At 36.6% G+C, this 13,495-nt stretch overlaps 2 protein-coding genes across 3 annotated transcripts; one reads left to right on the top strand and one right to left on the bottom strand.

Moving 5' to 3' along the window:
* The first annotated feature begins 642 nt into the window (after positions 1 to 642).
* Positions 643 to 5,814, top strand: LOC109165833 (protection of telomeres protein 1a-like). Its single transcript, XM_019314785.1, has 10 exons — positions 643 to 903; positions 1,025 to 1,161; positions 1,616 to 1,832; positions 1,911 to 1,975; positions 2,121 to 2,209; positions 2,623 to 2,904; positions 3,199 to 3,275; positions 3,368 to 3,429; positions 4,846 to 4,998; positions 5,314 to 5,814. Exons 1-10 carry the CDS (start codon positions 777 to 779, stop codon positions 5,536 to 5,538), a joined length of 1,434 nt encoding a protein of 477 aa, XP_019170330.1. The 5' UTR covers positions 643 to 776; the 3' UTR covers positions 5,539 to 5,814.
* A 1,508-nt stretch (positions 5,815 to 7,322) lies between these two features.
* LOC109165734 (ERAD-associated E3 ubiquitin-protein ligase component HRD3A) lies at positions 7,323 to 11,027 on the bottom strand. 2 transcript variants are annotated; one of them, XR_002051584.1, is made up of 7 exons: positions 10,421 to 11,027; positions 9,395 to 9,883; positions 9,052 to 9,267; positions 8,340 to 8,663; positions 7,993 to 8,235; positions 7,536 to 7,901; positions 7,323 to 7,466 (listed from the first exon to the last, which is right to left on the bottom strand). XR_002051584.1 is itself a non-coding variant. In XM_019314640.1 (6 exons), exons 1-6 carry the CDS (start codon positions 10,955 to 10,957, stop codon positions 7,674 to 7,676), a joined length of 2,037 nt encoding a protein of 678 aa, XP_019170185.1. In that variant the 5' UTR covers positions 10,958 to 11,027; the 3' UTR covers positions 7,323 to 7,673. The 2 variants fall into 2 exon arrangements, 1 of the variants encoding a protein (XP_019170185.1); XM_019314640.1 differs by having other exon boundaries at positions 7,323 to 7,901.
* Positions 11,028 to 13,495: the final 2,468 nt, after the last annotated feature.

Raw genomic sequence — 13,495 nt, forward strand, 5'->3', positions numbered from 1 at the left:
ACCATTTTGGTCTCACTAGAATTAGTAAAATGACAATTTTGGTCTACATATTTAATTCATACAAATTTTCATTCACGATTATTGTTTTAATACCAATTTTCGTCCACAACTATTGTTTTAGTGTCAAAATTCATCACGTCGATCACCCCTTCGTTTAAGACATGTCGAAATATGAAATTATTAAGGATAGTTTCGTGCTATTCAAATTAGGATCCCTATTTGAACATGAATAAAGGGATTTAAGGTATAAGATCTATCCCAATTCGTAGTTTTTCTCATCAAATTAAGGTAGGATGAGGAGGAGAACTGCGAATTGGGATCGATCTTAGGGCTTCAATTCATTTATTTATGTTCAAATTGAAATTTTAAGTTGAAAAGGACGAAAATGCCCTTAAAATTTTTAGATTTTGGGATGTCTTAAATAGATGGGTGACTGACGTGATGAATTTTGGTACTAAAATAATAGTCGTGGATTAAAATTGGTACTAAAACAATAATCATGGATAAAAATTGGTAAAAATTAAATAGATAGACCAAAATGATCATTTTGCTAATACTTGGAGGATCAAAATTGGTATTTGCTCAATTATAAAGATAGTGTAAGTATTTGAATGTTTGATGACCAAAGTCAGGTGGTCAATAATATAGAATTTAAGAAGCGAAACCCGAATACGAATCGGTCCTGCTCAGCAAATTATTTGCCCGCTCCATTGATTTCCCTCCTCGTCGAGTTAAGGGTTAAGTCTGGAACTCTTCAGAAACCAAAGAGAGCAAAAATGGCGAGGAGTCACGATGGCCATAAGTTCCTTCAGATAGTAGACGCCATGGTTTCAATCAACCAAAGAGTCAATCTCATTGGCGTCGTCACCGAGAGTGGCCTTCCAAAACAGTCCCGTGGCACTGGTAAAACGCTTACTCAAAACTCAATTTCTTAACACTCCGTATACTTTTTTTTTTTTTTTAATATGCGCGGATTGAATTGATTTTCCCTTTTGAAAAAAACTTTTTGGTGAACTCTATTCAGATTGTTTTGTTACGATCAGGATTATTGATGAATCGCAGCCGAAGCATGGAATTTCAGTTAACTTCTTCACGGAGACAATGGAGATGCTACCTCGAATGGCGACAGAAGGAGATATTATTCAGCTTTGTCATGTTGTGGTACTATTATTTTACACATTTTTGAATGTTTAATAGTTATTTGTTTGAAAAATAAATGTTATTATCATGTTTAGCTGTGAACCTGAACTGCACAATGTGCCTCTTTGTGTTTCCTAAAATAATAGTACAAATTTTCTGATTAATATAACATTTTTGTCCTGCTTGCCAACTTTTTGGAAGTGATAGTGCTTCATACAATCATACCTGAGGTGCAAAACTGCTATATGTTCTTATGAGCCGCTTTAACATATTTGATTTTCGTTTTATGATGTTTGTGCTGCATGCATTGCTTCTTAAGTTTGACTGACCAGTGGAAAAATGTAGACTGATTAACCATACCAAATAGGTGGAACAATTGCATTTATGGTGCAGTTGAGTTGAGCAAGTATTCCTTTTTTTAGCCTTTCAATATTTCGAAAAGCAAATGGTTACTGATAAAACATATCTTTTGCAGATGAAAACTCATGGACCTGATGTTTATGCTTTGTTCAACAAGAAGTTTTCATCATTTGCGTTATATGAAGGAAAAAACAGTACAAGCTTTACGCCTTACCAATGTTCTGCTAAATTTAATGCCAGAGAACAAGATAACAAATTTATACTGGGCCTTCGTCAGTGGTTGGCTGGTGAACAAATTGATGCAGGTGCTTCAGTGACAGGCTTGATGACAGGTTGAGAATAATTGAGTTTATGGCTTCTAATTCAGAAACTTTTCTCCCTGTACCTCTTCTGATCTTTTTCCTTGATAGGGTCAACTGAATTACTACAATTGAAGGAGTTCAAGGAAGGTGTCCGCTTCAATTTGGTTTGTAAGGTACTTATTTGTATGCAGTCTCCTTTAGCCCTAGCACAGACAAAATCTATTGCCTATTTCTTCAGAATTATCCAACTTCTGCTGCATCTATTGCTGAAAATTGCAATTATGATAATTTATTACTATTTCTGCTCTTCAATGCAAGGTTCTTCATGCATGGGAAACTGAAAGAGAGGAGTTGATGCTCTTTGTGTGGGATGGTACTGACACTCCACCAATTGCTATAAAATCCAAGTAATAATCTTCATGATTCTATATTTCCATTTATTTTTTTTGGGTTAATTACCAAAAGATACACAAACTTTGATCCAACTCACAATAGTAGCATGGCCTTTAAATAATTATCAATCAATAAACAAATGCTATTTAGCACCTAACAGTATTTCATCTGCTAAACTCAATTAATTTTTCTGTTAGTTCTGAGCTTTTCATACATTTGGAATTTTCTTTATGCTTTAACTGTTTATTTGTATTTCCTACTGAAAAATTACTAAAAATTGAAAAGGAAAAAAAAAAAAAAAAGCTTTATGACAATGACCTTGTAATTGATCTGGTAATTTGGATAGACAAAATTTACTTTTTAATTTGAAATCACTTATGTTCAGAATCTTTTTTTTATTTTATTATTATAATTTTTGTATTTACAGCCTAGAAGACGAAAAGGAAAATCCACTTCCTTTACATTTGGAACCTATTCCTTTATCAAGAGATGTTTTATGTACCTTCCCAACGGTTGGAACTGTTTTAAGAGTGACTGTTGATTCTAGCAATGTAAAGTTTGGTCTCGACTGCATTAAAACGGGTCGATGGGTGAAATTCTTAGGCTTGAGATGTGAAGTTCGTTCCTCACTATGGTGTGCTTTTCTAATGCCATTTACAAAATTTTGCTACTTGTCTGAAGACAATGCCCTTGTAGTACAGCGCAAAAGGTATTGTTGCTTGAATTCAGCACTTTGTTTCCTTTTCTGTAGTAGATGGTTTGTAACTGTTCAAACAGCATGGTTGGGGTTGGCTTTGTTTTTCTAATAAGAAGCATGGTTGTAATAGGATATTGGGCATGAAGTACATTTAAAATTGGACTGAGTTTATTATGAGACTATGAGAGGTATAAGCTTTAAAGGTTGGGGTTGGCTTTGTTTTTCTAATAAGAAGTTTGTTATGCCTCTAGTAGTCTACCATGCAATGCTTATTTTATATACTATTGTTCACAATCTATACAACAGGAGTTACGATGATCGTTTTTATTCAAAATGGGGACATATGCCTCTAACAAGTTTTCCTTGGCATTCTGGCATGACAGGTTTGGTTTCTATGTTTACAGGGTATCCCTATGTTTTGACATGGTAACTGGTCATTTTTTTTTTTAATTTCTTTAATTTCTGAAATTTTCAGGGACTTCATGTCCTAAGAATGTGCCCTTCGTCACTTTGATGAATGTTCTAACCTATCCAGAGGTATACCGCCTTCTCTTTGCTCTCTCCTTTGAAAGTTCTTTGATAATGGATGGCAAACAATGGAGGGACATATACCTTATTCTTCTGCCAGATAATTCAACAATTTAGGCATTTATTAGACTTCATTTCATGTCAAACTCAGGGTAGAATGTCTGGGATTAATTAGGCTCTTCTAGGGGGTTGAATTGCATATAAATATGCTTGTAACTTTTTTTTTGTCAACTGTTTTACTTGCCTTGGTTAAGACCTTGAAAAGTTGGCTGTAATTCTAGAGTGCAAATTTAGTCAGCATTAGACAGTTTTTGTCCATTTTCTGATTCACTTTAGAATTCTCTACATATGTGGGGTTATCATTGACGTATAATCAGGCTTACAAGGACAAGAATAAGAGGCATCAAAACTGAATCTTTTAAGGAGAGTATATATTTGTTGTACAGTAATTAACAGTTGTGGACATATTTTGTACCTTAGAGTTTAGAATTCATTTATTTTATTTTTAAAAGAAATGAATGAATGTTTTCAATGATAGAAGTTCATTTTTATTTTCTTTTCTTATGCCCCTTCATATTCTATTTTCCTTTCCCTTTCCTGCTAGGCTCACTTGAATGCCTTTCTGAGCTCTTGCATGATGAAATTATACTCCATATAAGATTTGCTAGTCAATGTAGGATCACAATATTTCAATTGGTCCATCATTTTTGGAATTTCCATTTTCATTTCTTCTTTTGGTTTTCCCCTATGTAAATCTCAATAGAAGCTTTGTTATATTGTGGTTGAGGCTCAAAGACAGTTTACTTAATGATCCCATCCCCTTTATTTTGAGTATTGTCATTTGTCATTATTCTGATTTTTGAAAATGTTAAGCCTTTTTGCCCATTTTATTACATATATATATATATATATATATATATATATATATATATATATATATATATATATATATATATATATATAGGCCATTGTTCAAGTGAGTTCACCTCTTCCCATGAGTCCGTGTGGACAGATCTGGTCCATTAAAAGCTAGAGATCAATGGTCCTAGATTCTCCCAACTGTGATCTAGACCATTGATCTCTAGCTTTTAATGGACCAGATCTGTCCACACGGACTCATGGAAAAGGGTGGACTCATTTGATCAGGAGTGTGTGTGTGTGTGTGTGTGTGTGTGTGTATATATATATATATATATATATATATATATATATTAATGGGGTGTATCTGATGGGGGAGATGGGATTCATGCTCCAGTCTATTACATGGAAAGTAGAAATGGGTCTGAAGCAACACCCTAAACGCAACAACGGTGAAGCTATAAGTGGGGAATATTCTGATATGATCATGCATGCCTTGTATGCTTAGTCATTCAATACAGCTTCTTTTCAGTCAGATACTCAGATTATTGAGTTTATGTGCTGTAGGTTACATATAAGTATCGTTGTGTAGTTCGAGTAGTAGCAGCATTACCATGGCAAGTTTCAAAGTTCCGTTCACCTTCAGGAATCTATAGGATCAGGTTGACACTAGAGGATCCAACTGCCCGAATCCATGCTTTTCTATACAAGGATGATGCGGTAAATTGAAATTCCATTACTCACATTTTTCGCTCTGTAATCTCATGATCATTATTACCAACTGTACTATAAGTAAATTGTAATTACTGCGCCCAAAACACACTCATGCCTATATAACCAGTTACACATTCATAAATTATGTCCCTAATTAATCAATTCTGAACATATCTTGCTTTATGTCTAAAATTGCATTTACAACTGTGGCTATTAAGATTGCAATTCTTGTTGCCACTGATATCTGCTGCTTTTGTAGCTAAGATTTGATTGATTATTTGGATTGTACAAATTTATTGATAATGCTATGCCATTACTCAGGAAGAGTTTTTTACTCATTTTCCATCACCCGATGATGTATTAACAAGAAAGTGGAACTCGTTGCTTGGAATTCCCAAGACCGGTGATTATAGTGCAATAGGCAATGCTTCCAGAAACCCGCCATGGATCGAGTGCTGCTTGAAATCTTATTACCTGGACAAGAAGGATGCTTGGGGAACAAGGAACTATCAGATCTTCATGACAACTCTCTTAGAACGGCCATGAGCAGGTCAGCAATTGTGAATCCTAATCTTTTGTGCATCAATTGTGACTGCTGCGCCATCTGCAGTCTTTTTGTCGCTCAAACTCAATGTGTAGAAGTAGACTTAGATTGCCACCTCATCTTTTGTTGGGTATAGTAGCCCTATGGCCTCAGTGATCTTGGCACACACCCTAAGTTATCAACTCTTTTGGTACAATTATTAGGTCAAACGATATCCGAGGTCCTTGTATTATAGTGTTTTTGTTCAATTTAGTTTTTATACATTTTGTTCAATTTAATCTATGTATTTTAAAAAGTGGTTCAATTTAATCCCGGTACTTTAGAAAGTGATATAATTAAGTATAAAAATTAGGGGTGAGCATCGATTGGTTACGGTTAATAACCGAATAATCGATGACATTTTTTAAATCTCCATAACCGACCGAAACTGACCGAACATACACTTATATCGGTTTCGATCGCTTATTTCGATAACTGAATAACCGACCATTCACAAGTAATATTACAAATAATATATATATATTAGTTACTGTATATGTAGTTATATACATATTTACAGAAAAAAACTTTCAGTAAGTTTATTTAGTTACTGTATGAATTAGATTTACATAACTAATATATTATAATATATATATAATAGTATCGGTTATTTGATGACCGCGATTATTACACCTTCATAATTGATAAATAATCGAATAGCCGAATAATTGAATTTTTTTTAGTCTTATAACCGATATAATCGACTGATAATTGAAATTATCGATAACTAATAGTGTTAATAGATCGTTAGCTTAGATGATGTGGTGCTGACATTATTTTTACCACATATTATATATTGTTTTATAAATATTTAAAATTAATTATGTTTTACCAATAATATATTATATTAATATATCAAAAATAAATAATTACATATATGTTCACATTGAGATTTAAATAATAATTAACTTATTAGTTACTACATAACAAAAAAAAAAACCTTTGTTATGCTAAATTAAGTCTTCACATTTCTTTGTTAAGCAATAGGTTTAGTCTTCACATTTCTTTGTTAAGCAATAGGTTAAGTCTTCAAATCTCAATCACCGTGTTTGGTAAAATAGTTAGTCTATAGACTAATTTTAACTTATTTGATCAGTTGTTTGACTTGGTTTAAAAATTAATATAAGTGTTTGGTTAATTAATTTTTTTTACTCCAAAATGTTAAAATTCAAAAAACTATTCAAAGTAACTTTTTCAATTAGTTTTTTGAGAAAAGAAATTATACCCGACAGCCTATTAGTTAATTTACCAAGCACATTTTTACAATCAACTAATGTTATTAACTAATTATACCAGCATGTATGGTAATTATTTATTTTTGAACATATTAATATAATTTACTATTGTTAAATAGTTATTTTAAATATTTATAAAATAATATTTAGTACTCGTATGTACTAAAGGTCACTATTTTCTATCATGCTAGTTAGAAAGAAAGATTGAAATAATTTTAACTCAAATTGTATTAAAATAAATTTTTAAAAAAATATTCTAATTGCACATATTTTTTTTCCGTTTTATATATTAGTACATACTGCATAGAGTAACATGAAAGTGTAAAATACATATACCGTACTCTAGTCTAGGTCTAGGTCTATAAACTCCATAAGTAGAGCAATACGGAGTACTAGACTATTAGTAATTGCTGATAATATTTTTAAAAAAGAAAAACATGTATTATAAATACTACCAATCCATTGCCATATCTAATTTATATGAGTTTCAAATAGCTGACGAAAAAAAAAAATCAGAACTCAACACAAATTCAGATTTATCCGAACACAGTGAAAAATTAACAAGACATTGAAAATGAAAATAAGCTAAGGCTTTGTATATTTCCCGGAAGAAACTTCAATTGGGTGGTAGGCTATCTACGTGACTATGTTAAATACTTCAAAAAAAAAAAAAAAAAAAAAAAAAAAAAAAAAAAAAGAGAAGAGAAATCTTCTTCTACCTGCACCTTGACTATGGTTTTTTTACACTAGAAAATGGCCAACAAAAAGGCCGGCTTCTTTTAGCAATAGGATGGAAATGAAGCTCCTGTACATCTTTCTGCGAAAAATTTCTCCTCCAAACACAAAACAACACCAATGTTAAGTTAATTGACAATGGGCATATCCTGCTCATCTGGCTGATGAGGAGGTGGAGCCTCTCCAACAAAAGCAGCAGCAGCAGCATGCCTTCGTTGACGCTCGCGTAGGTAAAGCACTGTTAAAAGGCAGACGATGAGTGTAAGTATAGTCGCGTTTCCTTCTTCCATTAGCACATCCTCCACCCATGTTTCCAGTTTTGGATAAACTTCCAGCAACGAATCAATCATATCAACCTATGATATAATAAGCCAAAAAGGTACCACCCTAGTTCAGTTCAAAATCTTGACGAGACAAATATTTGTCAATTGGAAAATAAGATGATACCATGAAGCTGTCAGCATAGTTCATTCTTATCCACAAGCTTGCAAGGGCGAGTGTTACAGGCAACTTTGCTGCAGCATCATTATCCAAGGCTTGATCATAGTAACGCTTTGCAAGGTGAAGATCAAATGGCAATCCTTGGCCGTGCTCGTGCATGTACCCCAGATTAAACATGGCTTGAGCATTGGATTGTGATTTTGCATGCATATAAGCCTCTGCTGCACGCTCATAATCTCGTTCAGTACCCTGTTAAAAATGAAGGTATAGAGCTCAGGCAAACCAAGCATAAGAAGCCAGATTGATTTGTGTTATTAAATAATAAGCTTATCCCTCCAGAATTATTCACATACCCGACCATAGTAGTATGCATCTCCAATGAGCAGGGCAGCATGTTCATTACCCTGCTCAGAAGCTTGCCACCACAATGCATGGGAGCGCTGATGTCTCTCTGCATCTGTGCAAATTCCCGATCCTCCCATGCACATACTCCTTGGTCCATATTTGTCAAGAATCCATGCTGCATTACTTTGTGCAACTTCATATCCCAACTCTGCCATCCTAGAGTACAGGAGAAAAGCTTTCCCAACATCTCCCTTCAAATACGACTCTAATGCCCATCTAGACAAAGAACTCCATGGTCCACGCTCTGCAACTAGTTTGTACAAGGCAGTTGCCTGAAATCATGCAGACAAGAATGATTATGATTGGAGTCCATTCAGCACTAGAGAACATAAAAGATGTGGGCAAGCTCAGGTATTTGTTGTTTCAATTTTTCTACACAAAATGACACCTAAAAGAAATCCATTTGTGGGAGACACTATACAAGGAATCAGTAATGATTAATGAATGTCAAGAAAAGCACACGGGTTATCTACCATTAACCCCGTCAAGTCCTACAAGATCTTGTGCACTTATTCAATTGGGTAAGTAATTACTTGTATGATTCATATTATAGCAAAATATTTAACTCACACATGGTAAATGTGCTTTGGAAGGCAATATGGCTGACAAAAACTTGAAAAATAAAGTAAAAAGGTAGGCATACAGTTTTACTTGACTTACCATGGGAACATTCTTTTTAAGGCCCAAACCAGTATGGAACATTTTTGCCAACTGATAAAAAGCCTTAGGCTGACCCACATTAGCAGCTAGTATAAAATACTTGCCAGCCAGCTTCAAATCCCTCTTTACCCCGATCCCTTTCAGATACATCACCCCAAGGTTGTAGAATCCGCCAGGCTCATCGTTATCAGCGGCCTTCTCAAAATACTCTTTTGCCTGCAAAACAAGGTTATCAGCTTACAACAAAAAAACAAGAAATAGCCTTTTCAATGTGAAAACTCAAGGTTGGTTGAATAAGATAAAAGGTAAAGAAAAATCAAATAAAAAAATGAGTAAGCGCTACCTGGGTATAGTTCTTTTCAACTCCAAAACCTTTAACATAAAGATATCCCATGCCATTATAAGCTGAATAAAGCTGTTGCTTGGAAGCAAGTGATAACCACTCTAAAGCCTTGGTGTAGTTCCTCTCAACTCCAGCTCCTCTTACATATATTTCACCAAGAAGTTCCATTGACCTTGGTTCACCCTTATCGACAGCCTTCAAAAACCACGATAATGCCTTGACATGATCACGTCTCACTCCCCTCAATCCAAAGTAGTAGAATATACCAATTTTATACATTGCCCCTGCATTCCCTTTCTGTGCTTGGTATTCCAAAATCTGGAAGTCCTCATCCTCTTCTCCTCGAGACTTCCTCAACGCGTCTTTATTTTCCTCTGTTCCAGTATGTATACGAACTGGTTCAATCACAGGGGAGTCCTTTGAAATTAGAAAACTATTTATAGCAACCTCTGCCAATTCAGCATATAGCGTAACTGCTTTATCATGCATCTGCAACCAACAAACGTAGAATTCATGCATAAGCAGTTATCCTTCACTCGTGCATCAGAAAGAAAGGCAACCGACCACAATAAATAATAAAATTGTACTCCACATTCTCTTCTAGCAGGTCTTAGAGTTTACTATGGTTCTACTTGATGAAAATCTACTCAGATAGACAAAGATCTACTAAACAACAGAAAACAAAACAAAACAAAACAGTTACAGTTATTGAATCCCCATAATGAAGTAAAATGCTTTGGAAGTATTTTGGGGCAAACAAAAAGAGTTAAGAATGAGAAATATATAAAAAAGAAACAATCCTTTATAGATATTTCAGTTTGGTTCTTGCTATCAACTGGAAATATTTAAATTCCACAGTTTCTTACTCCTTAGAAAGCATCATAATTCCTCATTATTTACAATATTAAAATTAAAATGTTAACTCACATAAAAAAATCAGTCTCATCAAACCTGTTCTATAGATCAAAACATACCTATACACAAAAATAAAGATGAAATTGTATAAATGTGAGGGATGAAACTTACTTCTTGGCGAGTGTATGCATAAGCAAGTGCCATCTTTGATTGCATATTGCCGCCCTCAGAAGCAAAATGGTGGAACAAAAACGACTTGGCTTTGTTCCTCTCCCTCACCATTCCCATACCGTACAAAAACCCCATCACCGACTGCGCGTGCGCGTGTCCCGCGGCGGAGGCGGCCTCCATCTGCGACGCGGCCTCCTCCATACCCCTGGCGTCCCCCCGGCTGGAAGCGGTCACGATCTTCCTGACGGCCTTGTAGTACGCCGCCTCCTGCTCGTCTTGATTAACCGGATCCGTGCCTGGCTCGAAGATCGGGCTCCATGAACCCGGGTCGAGCTCGTGGTCTGGTTTCGCATCGGAGTCTATAAAATCGTCGAATCCGGGCTCCGTGGAATCAGTTTCGGCGGCGGCGGTGGCATCAGTTCCGAGGTCCTTGATATCGTCTTGTGAGATGACGAGGACGAATTGCCGGGCGAGTGTAGCAACCGGAAATACTACGGCGAGGAGTAGGAAGAAGTATCTGATTTTCCGATTTCGCATCTCCGGTTGACGATTATTTTTCTCGGCCACCTAGGGCGACTATGTTCGTCTCTGATTAGATGGGCGAAGAAGCCGGTTGAATAATTATTATATGTTGCGTTTTCCACGTCATGACTGCCACAACTACCTGTAAGATCCCGCCACGTCAGTATGGACAGATAATTTCATTCACTCCTGCCAATCCTCCCTCCTTAAATTAAATAATAATGTCTTTCATTTTAATTAAAATTTTAAATTTATAATGAAAATTTACATTTACTATTTTATAATCAACATTTAGTATAAACTTGATCTTATAATCATGTAGTAGAAAAAAATTAAAGGGTAACTCCAGTCGAGTTGGTTGAACAACCTTAATTAAATTGATCAAATAATTAATTTAATAATCACAATGTTAAGTTGATCAATTAGAATCACATTGATCAACTCAGTTATATACTTTTACGTCAATTAAAATAGTAAGAAAACTTTTATTTAAAACTATACCTTTTTTTTTCTTTTTATACAAAAACATACCATACTTAAAGTGAGCAAATAACCATTATAATCCCATAATATAATCAACTAACACAAATTAAATATCCAGTAGCCAATACAATCGGTGGCGACCGTGGCTGCTGTACTGCCAGGAGGGCTGACCGGCGGTAATGCCGCGGGGTTAGCTACTGGCAGGCAGGGGCCCGAGTCGATTATTGTGGCGGCTTCGAAGAAGAGAAGAGAAGGGAAGGGGATGGTGGTGATGGGTTGGAGGGTGTGGATGTTGCAATGGCTGAGGTTTCAAAAAACTTGTTCAATGCGGGTTCTGGTTGCCAGATCCGCCCATCATCATGAGTACCCTCAGTTGGAACTGTCGTGGCTTGGGCAATCCACGAACAGTTCGCGAAGTGAGTGACCTGGTGTCACGTAAGAAGCCTGACTTTGTATTTCTTATGGAAACTAAGGTTGGCAGGAGTCATGCTGAGTGTGTCCGTGTCAGTCTTGGTTTTGATGGCCTGTTTTTTGTGGATAATGATGGGTTGAGTGGTGGATTAGCTTTGCTATGGAGGAAGAATAATACGGCAATGCTTATGAGTTATTCGAAGAATCATATTGATGTGGAGGTGAGTATGGCTGGTTTCCCGAATTGGCGTATGACGTGTTACTATGGGTTCCCGGAGCGTCATAGGCGGTACGAGGCATGGGAGTTGATTAAATCGTTAGCATCACGGTCTGACCTACCATGGGTTATGATTGGTGATTTTAATGAGCTCCTGTATCAGCATGAGAAGAGAGGGTGGGGGGGGGGGGAGGGGGGGAGGGTGGGGGGGGAATCCACATCCTGATAATCTCCTACGTGGTTTTGGGGAGGTAATAGAGCATTGTGGTCTGTCTCAGTTACCGATGAATGGGTACCAGTTTACATGGGAAAATGGTAAGGGGACAGCTAACTGGATTGAGGAGATATTGGATAAGGTTCTGGCCTCGCAGAGCTGGTGTGGTATTGTGCAGGGAGCCTCCGTGATGAATATACTGACAAGGAAGTCGAATCATTCTGTTTTATTTTTAGGAATTCGTGAACAGCATGGCAAGCCGGGGAAAAGGGGTTTTCGATTTGAAATGGCTTGGCTATATGATGAGGGATGTAGGAAGGTGGTGGAGGAGTCATAGGAGCATGGGAGAGATAGGGGTCTGCAGGAGTGTATTCTACATTGTGGCGATCGTCTCTCGAGAAGGGGGGGGGGGGGGCGGGGGGGGGGATCGGTATCATAAGTTTGGTGACTGCATCCTGACTCTTAAGAAGGAGCAGCTACGTTTATGGGGACGTACGGATCCGGTCTCTCTGACCGAATTCCAACGTCTAGAAGGGCTACTCACTGGTACGGAGGCGCAGGAAGATGCATACTGGAAGCAAAGAGCCAAGCATCACTGGCTCAAGAATGCCGATGCCAACACGACGTTTTATCACAGGTATGCCTCTCACTGTAGAAAGAAAAATACTCTATCTCGTCTTATGAATGATGATGGGGTGTGGGTGGAAGGAAATGCCATGACGGGTGTTATAATTGATTATTTTGGTAAGATTTTTTGCTCTGGAAATCCTGCCCCCGGGGAATCGTTATTTCAGACAATAACACCTAGAGTCACCCAGGCTTAGAATGAGATCTTGTTGAGGTCTTTTGTGATTGATGAAGTAAAGAGTGCCCTATTTGCAATGTTTCCTGATAAGGCTCCAGGCCCTGATGGAATGAATCCGGGTTTTTATCAGCAGTTCTGGGATGTGGTAGGGGGATGTTTAAGATTTTATTCTAAACTGTTTGAATTCATGCTCTTTTCCCTCTGGTTTAAATGATACGGATATTGTATTAATCCCGAAGAAAAGTATGCCTGAACTGGTTACAGATTTGAGGCCTATAGCTTTGAGTAATGTGGTATACAGGATTATGGCAAAAATGATTACAAACAGAATGAAGCCAATGATGGGAGATATTATATCGGACTCACAGAGTGTTTTCATGCCGGATAGGCTAATTACAGACAATATTTTGATTTTTGATAGTT

The sequence above is a fragment of the Ipomoea nil genome, unplaced genomic scaffold, assembly GCF_001879475.1.
Source record: "Ipomoea nil cultivar Tokyo-kokei standard unplaced genomic scaffold, Asagao_1.1 scaffold3069, whole genome shotgun sequence".
Taxonomy (NCBI): domain Eukaryota; kingdom Viridiplantae; phylum Streptophyta; class Magnoliopsida; order Solanales; family Convolvulaceae; genus Ipomoea; species Ipomoea nil.

What these genes read in the sequence shown, in the direction of transcription:
- LOC109165833 (XM_019314785.1), top strand. Translation starts at nt 777, where the DNA reads ATGGCGAGGAGTCACGATGGCCATAAGTTCCTTCAGATAGTAGACGCC. An exon ending in AAAACAGTCCCGTGGCACTG is followed by an intron (nt 904 to 1,024) that starts GTAAAACGCTTA and finishes AACTCTATTCAG; the next exon opens with ATTGTTTTGTTACGATCAGG. An exon ending in CTTGTAGTACAGCGCAAAAG is followed by an intron (nt 2,905 to 3,198) that starts GTATTGTTGCTT and finishes TCTATACAACAG; the next exon opens with GAGTTACGATGATCGTTTTT.
- LOC109165734 (XM_019314640.1), bottom strand. Translation starts at nt 10,957, where the DNA reads ATGCGAAATCGGAAAATCAGATACTTCTTCCTACTCCTCGCCGTAGTA. An exon ending in ATGCATACACTCGCCAAGAA is followed by an intron (nt 9,884 to 10,420) that starts GTAAGTTTCATC and finishes TGTTGGTTGCAG; the next exon opens with ATGCATGATAAAGCAGTTAC. An exon ending in TTGAAAAGAACTATACCCAG is followed by an intron (nt 9,268 to 9,394) that starts GTAGCGCTTACT and finishes CTTGTTTTGCAG; the next exon opens with GCAAAAGAGTATTTTGAGAA.